Below are 13,173 nucleotides of genomic sequence, written 5' to 3' on the forward strand. Positions count from 1 at the left end.
CAGGCGTATTTGAAGGCAGCCAGCTCTGAGATAGAAGATAGCGCCAGATATTACCAGTACTGAGATAGAAGACAGGACCTAATATTACAGAATGGGTGTATTCGAAAATGATCCAAATAATAGTTGTACAGAGGCATAGGAGAAATATTTGGACAATTTGGTTGACTTGTTTGGAGTTTCGTTGCTGTCATTGTGATTATACATTTATTCATTTTATTTTGTTATTTATTTCCTATATATGTATATATATTTATACATCAGTGATGTATTTCTTGATTATTCAGACTGTGAATTAAAGTTTTAGCACTTTCTTGTTTGCATCAAGACTTAAGCTGGCGTGTGTACTAGTAAGGAGACGACAAGTTGTGTGTGTGTGTTTCGTTGAAGTAGTTTTTCACTAAATTTGCTGTTTCTGCAGGAACATCGACAGACAATGACACAGTACCTGCAGGCGCTGAAAGAGAACCAAGAGCTGCGCAAAGAGTACCAGACGGAAATGATCAGTATGCGAGAACAGCTGGACAAAGCACAGCATGACTCAGGCACCCGGCGCCCCATCAGACGGGGTGAGTGATGCACCTGGCAGCTTGTGTGTGGTCTCCTTTCATGAGAGTGTGTGTGTGCGTGTGCGTGTGTGTGTGTGTGAATGTGTCTGTGAGCATTATATATATGTGTGTGTGCGTGTGTGTGTGCATGTTTATATGTGTGTGTGCGTGTGTGTGTGCATGTTTATATGTGTGTGTGTGTGTTTGTTGCTGGGTTCTTTTTTTGTTTTTTGTCATGGCTTTGGGTTTGTGATTGATCATTCATTTTTATTCAGACATATATTGTTATGTATTTTTAACTCATTCCATTATTTGTGACTATTTTTTTCAGTCGCTGTTTAAAAAAAACATTCTGTCCTTTGTGACATTGAAAAAAAAAAAATCCAATCCATAGTTATGACATTTTATAGCCATTGTTTAAAAAAGATCATTTCATCATTAGATGTGTTTTCATCAGGTTTCTGTTTCTATTATGTGAGTAGTGGAAAAATATTTCAGATCAGAATAAAATGAAAGCAAGAATCTTGAACTTTTTTTTATTTCAAGTTTCCCCCCCTTTTTGCTGTTATTGAAGCTGTACACAGCAATTGATTTTGATGTATGCTTCCACGTTGAAAATGTAATTGACAGGTCAGTGACAGCGATTTCATTGCTTTTTTCCTTTCTTTTCTTTTTTCTTTTTCTTTCGCTTGCTGCCAATTTCGGATCCAGCCAACAACTCTTGAGTCGTACAGTCAGTTTTTGCATGTCTTTTTTGAAAGACATTTAGATGTTTTGGATGAGGTTGTGTTATACGTATGTCTGTGACATCTAACAAGTGTAAGTTGGTAGGTCTTAAGTTTGTGTGTAGTTGTGGGTGTTGTTAGTCTATTGACTCTACCACTGTGAGGTGTGTTTAGAACTAGCTTTGTGACTGTGGTGTTTCACTGAGATGCCGTTGTGTGTAGTCAAGGTACTGTGACTGTGTTGTATCCATGTTTCTGCATCTAGAATGATGGTGAATTGTTCCATTGTGTGGTTGTTTTTTTCCTTCTGGTTTTGTTGATTCGTGTTCTTTGTGGACTGAAAATGAATTTTTTTAGGGTGTGTTTTTTTTTCAGCTTTCATTTGGCAATTTTAGGTTCTTTCGTTTTGTATTTTACATGTTATATATATTTTAATACTTTTTACAACAATACAAGGTCTAAAAAAAAAAAAAAAAGAAAACAAAAAAAAAAGCTAATTGTTTTTTTTCTTTCATTCTTTGACTGAAATACAGGCATAAAGTATGCAGTGATTTGTTGGTATTGGCCACTTTAATATTGGGGTATGCAGTACCAATAGTTGTTTGTGAAAAGATAATCATTACAGATGTGCTATCAGTTCTGTCTTAAGTTGCGATATAAACAGATTGAATCTTTGAATTTTCATTACAGATGTTATCAGTTCTGTCTTAATTTGCAGTATAGTATAATAAAATATTTTAAAAATGTGTAGATTTTTAGATTTTAACATCTTTTAATTATGTTACTTAATGTTTATTGGAAAGTCTAAAAGCCTGGGCAGTTTCAGATGGTAAATCAGGGCCATTTATTGATTTAAACAAAGTGATTACTTCATTTGGTGAAGAAAATGTTATTGCATGTTAGAAGGGCTGGGGGAATAGCAAGAAAGTGAAAGCAGACTTGCCCAACCCTTACACTTTCGTCAGAATCAGTTCCACTGGGTAGCATTTCTTTGTGTTGTACTACTTTCCTGCAGAAAGCAAACAAAAAAACAACAACAAAAAATCAACAGCAACTAGCTTTTTGTGCAGTTCACTCTGACATTGGTCATGTAAGTGTATTAAATTATGTATTTGAAACATAGTAGAAAATAACCCAAACATCAAAGATTCTAACCTCATGGTTGATGTGGTTACCATGTTCAGTATTTTTGGTTTTCAGTAGTGTATATATATTTTCGTCACTCTGTTTCCTAACTTGTCAGGATGTCAGTGCATGCGGTGTTGTGTGGTGTTTGGCTGACATGGTGTTGGCGTGTTGTTGTGTGTAGCGCCCTCCTTCCACCAGAGGGCAAGAAGTCCCAGTCCCACTGTGACTGCTCCCCATCGCCGTGACTCCACATCGGCTACCACCGAGCATGTCAGCCGTGACTCCAACCGACGTAGGCGTATAGATCCCAAAGGTCAGGCAGCATAGGCCAGTCAGGCTTGAAAATAGTGTGCAAATGTTCAGATTTTTTTTGTTTTTGTTCAAAGAATCAGTTGTCTGACTTATCTATCCCACGTGTGATGTCGCTGCTGTTTCTCTATCTTGCTTGCTTTTCTCCCTGACTGCAGTCGCAAAGACTTGTGAAAGAGGAATAAATCATCAAAATATGGTGGAATAAAGTGCAGGGTGTGATTATTTTCAGTTGAATGTACATTTTTTCCATTCACATTTTTGTCACAAGTTTGTGACAGGTCTGACAGGTTCAGCTGTAGTTTATGCGATAGGTTCCTTCTCTTTTTTTTTAAAATTTATCTCATTTGCAGCCTTTGTTACCAACTTATCTCATTATATTGATATTTAAGAAAGCAAATTATTGAATAATGAATAGTGCAAAATAGAACAAACTCCATACACTTAACGTTAAAAAAGAGTGACAGCAATTTGAAATCATAATGAAGTTATAGAATTATTGAATTTGAAATGTTAGATTTAAAATGTTTATCATATTCATGAAATCAAAAAGATCAGCCTGTAACCATAATTATTTGATCATGGAAACCTTTCCCTGCTCTTTCTTCCCTGGTTGTGATCATCCAAGGCATATTCCATAATTCAACAAGAAAACCACAAAAAAAGCACACACAAAAAAACAAACGAAAAACAGAAGCCCATTGTAACCAGCATGCTGTGTTGTTTTCAAGTAGTTAAGACTTGTTAATCTGTTTTGTGTCTATCTTGTGTGTCTGTGTGTTTCCAGCAAATGTCCTGGCTCTTGTGTTCATATTTTCAGCAAAATGCTGTAAAGCATGTAAGATCAACCATAAAGTACTTCCAACTACAACGTTCACACTTATAGCGCTATCAGAGCACCTTGTCTAGTTTCACTTTGTTCAGGGTGTCTGGGCCGTGCACCTAGTACCTGCTGCCATTCAGAGACAGGTTTTCTGTAATGAACTTGTAATGCTGAATGCTGTTATTGAAATCTGTGCAGTTTTTAGTTCCTCAAAAATGGTTTAGGGTTGGGTGTAATGTTTATGTCTCTATTTATATTATGACTATAAAATGTCCAAAGGTGCTGAGTGCTTCATTGTACAATATTTATATAACAAGTCATTTTAGGATTAAGTGGAGCTTGATGTCTCCTACGCTGAGTTGTCTCACGGTGACTTGAGATTAATAGCTCCTGTGGATTTTGGAGCAGGAACTGCGCCAATAGAAGATTGGATGTTGGGTTGTGTGAAGGGATGAGGATTGAGTGGCATCGAAGCAGTGCCCAAAGAAGACAACAAATTTGGGGGGAAGAGTTGAGTTTCTTGTGTGTTAAAGTGATAGGGAGTACATATTTGATATGCGTTTTAATGGGAATAACTTTTGACTTTAGGTTGGATGGTTTTTTTTTCCCCTTCTATGGGTAGTTGCAGCATGATAGATATAAAAAAAAAGAAGAAAAAGACTGGTTAGATTTAGAAGTGTTCAGTGACTCTTACCGTATATGACTATTTTGTTGTGAGATTATAACTTATCAAATATGACTAATTTGATAAGAGATCAATAACTGAAATATGATGAAATGGTAAACATGATCTGAATGCTATATTTTGTTGTAACAGTCTATTTATGTTTTGTTTTTTTGCTTCTCCAGACTTGCGGCGCTCCAAGAGCAGCCCTTCCTTGCCATACATTTTTGATCCCAAAGGGATTGCTACCACCATGAAATCCCCAGGCAAGGGAGATCGTCGCCAGTCACAGAAACTCTAGCGCCTTGAACCCCTCAATCCTGCCTGTTGATGCATGTCCATGGGTGTGTTGACTATACAACATCAGCCCTGATATGGCCCAGTTTGCTTGGCTGGGCAGTAAGCAAGAATGGTGTCTTACTACGTATATTTGACAGTTCATCATATGGATGTGTTTTGAGTTGTGGGCCATTAGTTCTCAGTTGTGTATTGATTAGACGTTGGCTGGTGTCTTGTTACCATCTTCACATATGGGCTTAATGTCTTAATACTGAGAATAGGTTAACTTAGTAGTTAGCAAAAGGACACTTAATAATGAGAATGGATTGAACTTCGCCTGTAGCTACTGTAATGCTAAAAGAAGCCCCACCCCATCCATTCCTGCAACAGGAAAACTGTCCCGATATCTCAGGCTTTTTTTTGGATTCTTTTTAAGATAGATTTTTTAATGGAGGGCATATTCATTGTATGTGTACATAACAATGTTGTGTTTATCTGTTTTGTGTTTGAGTGATGAGGGCATGGAGAGTTCTGTTTTATTGGACAAGCATAATGGGTTGTTGTTTCTTTGTTTAAAAAAAATGATTTCTTGATAAGAATGAAATGAATTAACTGATTAAATTGACTTGGAACTGTAATCATAATGGGAATATGTTTGGTCTTGGCTCAAAGGAGTTTGTGCAAGATTCACTGCTTTTACTTTAGGGAAACTCCCTTATCTGTTTCTGATGTTTTATTTTGCACTTTTTATACTGACTCCAGGTTTAACCTCCACATCTGATGGGGAGTTTGAAAACTGGCATTGATGTTATCTCACTTGGGTAAATCATGATGTTGAGAGTGGAGCTGTAAGAGACATCTCATTGTGACTTCATGTTGTGTGGGTACCAGTCAGAAAGTGCTGTTGAATAGGTAGTTACTTTTGGGACACAGGCTTACCAGATCGAGTTGTCGTGGTGACGGACGTGGCTGTGTTCATTTTCTGTAAGCTTGACAGCTGCATTTGCTCAGTTTGGGGTGGGGGGGGATTCATCTCAGCATTTATCATTTCTCTACTGTTGGACAGCTTCACGATTGTCAGTCAAGACTGGTGTGTGAACAGTGCATTATTTCATGTTGAATGGCTGATCAGGTTCGATATTCGGTGCTGTCTCATCCTGCATTACAGCAGGAAATGGTATGGAAAGGGCTTTCACTTTTTGAACTGAAGTTCTACTTTCATGGAATACAGTACATTCTAGGTTTCTGACACTTTGGATGGCATCATATTCCAGATTTAAAAGAGAGTTTATACCAGAGTATGTCTGTTGTTTGCTTTCAAGCCGGTCCAGTGTACATACACAGCTCATATAGGAGCTAACCTCAGTGCTGCCACCTTACGCTTGAAGGAATGTGTTGTCTTGTGCTTTTCGGAAATAGTGAACTGTCAAAATCTCATGTATAATGGAATTTTTGTGTGGAAATCTTGATTTGTTGTGATTCAGCACAAATTCTTTTTGTTTTTTAGGGTTTTTTTCGTGGGCAGAGGAAGGAAGAGAGGTTGTCAGTTGCTACTGTTTCAATTGTGACTTTCCATATTATTATAGTACTGAGACATGTACATTCCAGATCAGAAGAGGTCTTTTTATGCATTTTCCTTTTATCGGTGTTGATTCCAGAGCTTAAGTATGATGATATTAAAAAGATTCCAGTTACAAACAAAAGAATGGTCTCATTGCAAACGTTGATATTCCTTTGTCGGTTCCACCACTCCTTTATTTTCTTTCTTGGGGGAACAGGTAGGTGGATGATTTGGGTATGTAGGTCTGTTCAATTTAATGTGATTGTTAATTTTGGGTGTGGATTCCTAATCTTTTTAATACAACAGAAATAAATATGAAAAATAATTTGAAGAAGAAATGGATAAATCATGTTTGCAAACATTTCATTTCAAACATCAGTACTTCTTATCTCAGTTCCCCTACTCCCTTTTTTCTTAGGCTGGATGTTGTGTTGCTCTATTCAGCCTTTACAATGATGATTTCAGTTTTTATGTGGATTCATACTTAACGTGTGCTGAAGTGCAATGCTTTCATTGCATTATTGGTTGTAAGACGTCAAGAGAGCAATGATTTTATTGATGGTTGTGCATTCAGGGTTGATGAAACTTTTACAGATTTTCAGATGCACCATTCCATGGCAGATTTCTTTTGCTGTACTCCTTTTTTTCTTTGTTTTTGGGTTGCAATGTGAAGACACAAACCTCATTGTTTTTCCAGTGGGTCAACCACCTTTACTTGTTTCCATGTGCTGCTAGCTGAGTGTCAGTGGTTTGTTGTTTGCTTTCACATTCTTCAAGTCAAGAGTGCTTTTACACAGATTCAACATATTATGATCAGTTTGTTATTTAGGATAGAGCAGACTTTTTTTTTTTCTTTTTCTAACCTCTCAATGTTCATGATCTCTTCCTTACTGCTTACATGCTAAAGACTGAGAATTTTAGTTGATTGCTGTTAAACTAGGGCAGATTTTTTGTTGTTTTTTTGGTCAGTTTATGTATCAAGTTTCATGCCAGTCCAAACCATTGTGTTACAAGCTTTTCTATTTCCTGTAAATACTGTGTTATGACAATTTCAGTGGGCTCCAATGTTGACCCACTGTGTAGATTACCCGAGTATAAAGCAAAACTGAACAGTACTTTTTCCCCCCATGTGTTGTGGGCATATTCAGAAAACATATCTATGCTCTCAAGTGAATTGATTCCAAGTGCATGCGCGCACTATTGGTTTTTCACCAGAAATGTCTGCCTGTCCCTAGTGTGTGTTTGTCAAATGTAGTCATCTTTATACTGCTGGTGTTTGCTTGTGCCCATATATATTGTGCTGAAGATGGATTACCAAATTCTTGCAATACTAATATTCTTCATACATATCTGGCTGCAGTACACATCATTATCAAGAAATAAATATTTTAACAAATATATTATTGAGTACCTTTTATGTGAGTGTGAGTATGGACTATTGTTGAATTATTATCTTTTGTGTGTGAGCATAGACTAATGTCAGATTTATATTCTACCTTAAAGTGTATATGACTTGAGTAGTGTTGTCACATAAGATTTCTCAGCAAGCCAGTATTCTGTCTACATGACATGCTCAAATGGCAAAGGTACAGCAAATTAACAGTCCCGTCATTACTGAGGTGGGTTTTTTTTCTCTCCTTTTTCTTCTTTTTTAATATTTTTTTTTTTTATATACCTATATAATATGTTGTTATTGGTAATGTTAGTTTCTCAGTACCTAGACCAGGATGTCAGTGTGGTGTTTCTATTCACTCCCAAAGCCAAGTTGGATGGCTGATGGCATGAAGACTACAGAGTGGATCAATGTTGAACACTGACAGGATGACCAGACACCATGTTGTATGTGTGCCCAGTCAGCTAGTTTCACATTTGTATGCTTTTTGTCATTTTAGATCCTGTACTTTACGGACTACAAGGTGTTTCGTATTGTAAGGCACACCATGTGCATTTTAAAAACAAGATTTTGACACGCATTTGCATGGAATCATTTTTGGACACTGTATTTAACACACTACAAGGCGCTTCATATTACATGGCACACATTTTAAGGTGCAAGAAAAAAAGTTAAACAAAAACAAAAAAAGATTCAAAGCAACAAAGATCAACATTCAAACAATAAAAACAAACTTCGTTAATGGAGACATGATGAAACGTGATTAGACTAACATCCGATTGGGCTTTCACTTGACACATATCCACATTCACATGACATTGTCATCTGCTGAAAAAAAAAAATCCTGAAAAATCTTTTTCTTAAATTGCTGAGGAATGCGGAGCATGCAACTCTTGCAGTGATGGGTCAATAAATTTGTCCACCATGTTTTTATCTTTGGCACTGGTTGATGATGAGGCTTTCACATCATAAAGGTAACTATATAGTTGTATCATATCAACTGAGTTCAAGCTTTTGACAGCTTTGACTCGCTCTGTGATGTGTGCTCACATGCTTCTGGGTTCAAGTGTCATCCTCAAAACGACATAAATCTGATTCACAACTTTGGACATATTTTAGCCACATGTTAAGATACACAGTATTAAATGGCGCATGAATTGAAGTCAGGGATAAACGTATTGCCTTCTACCTTGACCGGGTCACTAGCGGGGCAGTGTTTATGAGTGGAATGGATTCCAGACACCCCCTTCCCCCTCCCTAGGCCATGGGAAAGTGGGCGCCGCTGCATTCTTGCTGATGTGCTGTGTAGACACACGGACACAGAAAAACGGAATGTGTAGAAAGTTCGGATTGTGACCAGTTTTCTGAAGATGAGTTTTACAACACTCTAACAGATAATGATTTCGATCTGTTTCAAATGAATGACAAGAAGAGAATGCAATTAGCTGTTGCTACAGAAGCACAGATAGTGGGTGATGAAAAGTTAAAAAAGTAAGAAGTGTGAAAATTGTGGTGTATACTTGTGCAGTAACTGGCATGACTGTTTCAAGGTATATCACACACGTGTCACCTTTGTGTGGAATATTACGTGATGATTGTGACATGGACATGCGTATTTAGAGACAGTATGGTTTCTGAATAGTTTTTGTTCAAGAATTGTGTAGATAATGATCTGATTCTGGCTCAGTGACTGCTAGTGCAGTGAAAGGCATATATTCTCGAGTTTTTTATGGATATGACTAGCAGTGTGGCACTGAGATACATATGAGGCACTACTTGGTGAGTACCTGCATGATGTGCATACTCTTCAAGCAAAACACTGTCCTGCATGTCGTACGTACTTGTATGCATTGTGTTTGACCCCAAAGTCACCTGTTTTACACCTGAGTATCACCAGAGATGTCACCCTATAGTGTCAACAGGGTCTCAGACAACGTCTCACATCAATTCTGAACACAACAGTATATGACAATCTTAGTGTACTGTAATGAGCCGCGTTACCTTAAACCTCCAAAATAAGTACCCTGCTTCATACTTTCTTTCTCTTCTCTAAATCCAGGAATGAAGGGAATATGCAAATGGTAGGGATCTCGGAACAAGGGGGAGTAATAGTTCATAGAAAAATAGGAACGAAAGAGTTAACTTAAGATACTGATTTTGCAGAATTGTTGCCTGGTCCATGAACACACACACACACACACAGACATGCATGCACACACATTCACACACACACACAGACATGCATGCACACACATACACACTGAAACAATTAACATGCATGTACACAAACACACACACCCACACACTCACACATACCATACATGTGTAGGTTTACATGCATACATTTTGAAACCACCATTCCCTCTTCACCTCCTGACCCACCCCTACCCTCATCCCCCATGCACCAGCTCCAATGGCCCTCCTCTCCTCACTTTTTTCCTTCATATTTTATCACTTAATGTGAAAAGATTCTAAATGTTAGACTACTACTGTACTAGTGCAACACACACACAGTTCGACCTATGTGACCCTCTCCCCAATGTTCTCTGACATATTCTGCCCCACAGCTCAGTATTTTGAGACAGACAAAAAGGAAAAACTTCACTGCATTTCTTAGAGCAGTCTCTTTTTCAAAACACAACAAACAAAATCACACATCCCTCTTTTTTTTATTTCAGTTACAAATGAAATGGGTCAAAAGCCCCAAGCTAGTGTGTACCTATCTACATAATTATACACAAATAAGATCACTTGAACATCATTTCGCCCCTGCATTAAACTCCATCACATTCGGAAGAAAACAAAACCACATGTACTGTTCCCTCGTTCTTTCTCTCACAGACACTCTGGATTCAGTATGATTCACAATAATGATCAATGGAGGACCGTGAAGAGCAATGTACTTCAATGAAGGAGCATCGGCTGACCAGTGAGTGAAGCAGCAGTGAAAGGGAAGGGAGGTTACTTGGCAGTGGCCATGCCAGGAGGCATCATGCCCATACCGGGCAACATGTTCTGACCCCCTCCTCCAGGCATGGCTGCACTGGGACCCAGCAAGATCTGAAACACAAAAGTTTGAACACTTGTCACAGGTCTGTCGCAAAGACCACAACACTGACATACAGCTGAGCAAGATCTGCAACACAAAACACTTGTCACGGGCCTACCGCAACGACCATTACAAGACAACCATTGTCACAGATCTATCTATAAACAACCACACACCATCACAGCTCTGTTGCAAGACAATCAAAACAAAATTCTGTCAAATATGCGTATAATATATATATATATATATATATGTCTTTCACAACACAACCATACTGTCCTAGATATGTCTCAAGACAACCAAATTCAGTTAAAAGATAACCAAGTTCTGTCACATCAATAGACAACCATACTCTCACACACGCACACACACACACACTCTCTCTCTCTACCTGTCTCTGCTGCTGGAGTTCCTGTTGCTGCTGCTGGGCACGTTCTGACTCGAACACCACAGGGAGGACCAAGATGGCGGAGGAGGAGGCAGCCACCCAGAGAGCAACACGACCCAGGCTGTAGCCGGCTTTCAGGGCAGAGAAGGACATGTTGAATGAGGTCTCTATCAACTTTTGTACAGGAGCAGGGAACATCTCTGTGAGCCCCCACAGCCTTTCTGCCAGTGTCTCATCCAAGTCCTGAAACCAGTAATGAGAAAAGATTATTTTTTTCTAAACAGACTGACAAAAAAACAGATTATTTCAGCTTGCACTCCAGTACTGAAATTAAAACAAACCAAAACAAACCAAACCAAACCAAAAACAAAAAAACAACAGCTACTGAGGTCTGGGACAAACTTATTTCACTAGCAAACATGCTCAGGTGGTAATTCTCTTTCAACTGACCCTGTATAATACAGACAGAAGCAAGAAGGTTTTGTTAAGTACCTGAATTTGTTCCTCAAATAGATCTTCAATCTGTTCATGTGCAAAGAGATGGACAGAACATACAAGCTGAGGCATTATGTTCTCCTGTGTTTTGTTGTTGTTTACCTAGTCTCTCTTGTTTCACATTTGGAAATAGAAAAGGAAAGCATCATTCATTCTATTCCTTGACCCCTGTTCTAGAAACAGAACCTACACATTAAGGTTGACACCATAAAAGAATAGCTAAGGCATTCATCATTCAAAAGAACAACTTTGTACTTTACCACATTGTCTGACTGAATCCACCAGATAGAGTACATCATCTGCATACAATGTTCACATTGTTATAAACTACCACAGCTGCATCACCCCAAAGCCATAAACTGATATGCTGCATTATTCGTTTACTGATTAAAAAAACAGAAAAGCTCTTGAACAACATGGTCAACATTCAGCTTCCCACTACCAGTATTTTCCCTCTCGCTAACTGAAACCCAATTCAAACCATGCATACAAACTCTTCCCAGGTTCCTGTTCTGTGCGATAATGTCTGCCTGAAATAAATATTTTCAATATACAGCTCAAACTTTTCCCGGTAATGGCACCATCTGATGGAGAATTCTCCTAATTCTGTAGCTGAGGCTCCTACTCCTAGTTTGGCCAAAAAAAAAAATTTTGATTCCTAAGTTATATTCAAGCTGTACAAGCTCTCCACAACATTTCTTTAATTTTTATCTATTTTGGTAGCAGATCTGATCTACTGGATCGCTTTTTAAAAACTGTTCAAGTTGGATTCATGGAAGTTTGACTCTTCCTAGTAACCTCTGGTACTCACCATATTGCTAATAAAACTCAACTGGTGAAACTGGACATTTGGAAGAAAAAAAGTCTATACATATACAGAGACAAACAGAAAGACAGTACAGTGTGGCCTTTTCCATAAGTTTGTAGTTAACTACAATAGAATTAAGGTCTGATTACAATCTGCATCAGAATCCAAATTGGTACAGTAAGAACAAAATTCCTGTTGAGAGTCAAACTCAAAGTCAAGGGTCAGAGTTCATGGTAACAGTGTCACATTAGCACCATAGAATTTTAAAAAATACAGAAGTATCAGTGGGCTTGGGTTTTCCATCCAAAATCCATGAAATTTGGTACAGTGATTGTTATTGACAGGAAAAAAATATAGATAATTATGATTTCTAATGTCAAGGAAGAAGATGAAATAAAGGCCACAACCATATGTGATTATGAATGTTCTGTTGCAAGACTATAATTATGCTTTGCATTGCCCATTTTCCCAACAATTCTCCTGTGTTTAATACATATTAAGTTGGTATCAGTATGTCTGTAGCTTGATGAGGGTAGGGACACAGGCTGCATAGAAACAGGACTGACTACATGGTTTAAAATAGCTTGATTAACATCACTTGTAAGCTATGTGTGTACATGCGTGAATCCAGTGAGTGGGTAGTTTGTCTATCTAATTTTATGTGTGAACATGCAAGAACATCATGTAATGTGTGTGTGTGTGTGTGTGTATGTGTGTGTGTGTGTGTGTGTGTCACTCTGTGTGTACATGTCTGTGTGCATGTGTAAGTGTGTGTATGTATGTGTGTGTGTGTGTGTGTGTGTGTGTGTGTGTGTCATACTATGTGTGTGTAACTGACTCAGTGTCACGTGTGTGCATGTGTGTGTGTGTGTGTGTGTGAATTTATTTGTTCTGTTATTTTCTTCTCCTTCTTCCATGCGACAACAAACATCAGTATGTTGATGAAACTATCTTTTTCTGGAGGGTTGCTGTTGGGCATAATTTACCTGGGCTGCCAAGAGACGTC

General features: G+C 38.1%; 2 protein-coding genes across 5 annotated transcripts in view; one reads left to right on the forward strand and one right to left on the reverse strand.

Annotated features, from left to right (window-relative positions):
* Positions 1 to 7,444, forward strand: part of LOC143292921 (uncharacterized) — an 80,605-nt gene extending 73,161 nt beyond the window's left edge. For all 4 annotated transcript variants that reach the window (XM_076603614.1, XM_076603617.1, XM_076603615.1 and 1 more), the window contains 3 exons: positions 419 to 566; positions 2,580 to 2,711; positions 4,380 to 7,444. In XM_076603614.1, the coding sequence (XP_076459729.1) occupies positions 419 to 566; positions 2,580 to 2,711; positions 4,380 to 4,495 (396 nt within the window). In that variant the 3' untranslated portion in view covers positions 4,496 to 7,444. The remainder of the gene's footprint in view (positions 1 to 418; positions 567 to 2,579; positions 2,712 to 4,379) is intronic.
* Positions 7,445 to 9,154: 1,710 nt separating this feature from the next.
* The window catches only part of LOC143292923 (mitochondrial import receptor subunit TOM22 homolog), a 5,096-nt gene continuing 1,077 nt past the window's right edge, over positions 9,155 to 13,173 (reverse strand). Inside the window, exons 2-3 of the mRNA XM_076603619.1 lie at positions 10,868 to 11,107; positions 9,155 to 10,487 (exon numbers count right to left, since the gene is read on the reverse strand). Coding sequence (XP_076459734.1) covers positions 10,389 to 10,487; positions 10,868 to 11,107 — 339 coding nt within the window. The 3' untranslated portion in view covers positions 9,155 to 10,388. The remainder of the gene's footprint in view (positions 10,488 to 10,867; positions 11,108 to 13,173) is intronic.

The sequence above is a fragment of the Babylonia areolata genome, chromosome 18 (genome assembly GCF_041734735.1).
Source record: "Babylonia areolata isolate BAREFJ2019XMU chromosome 18, ASM4173473v1, whole genome shotgun sequence".
Taxonomy (NCBI): domain Eukaryota; kingdom Metazoa; phylum Mollusca; class Gastropoda; order Neogastropoda; family Buccinidae; genus Babylonia; species Babylonia areolata.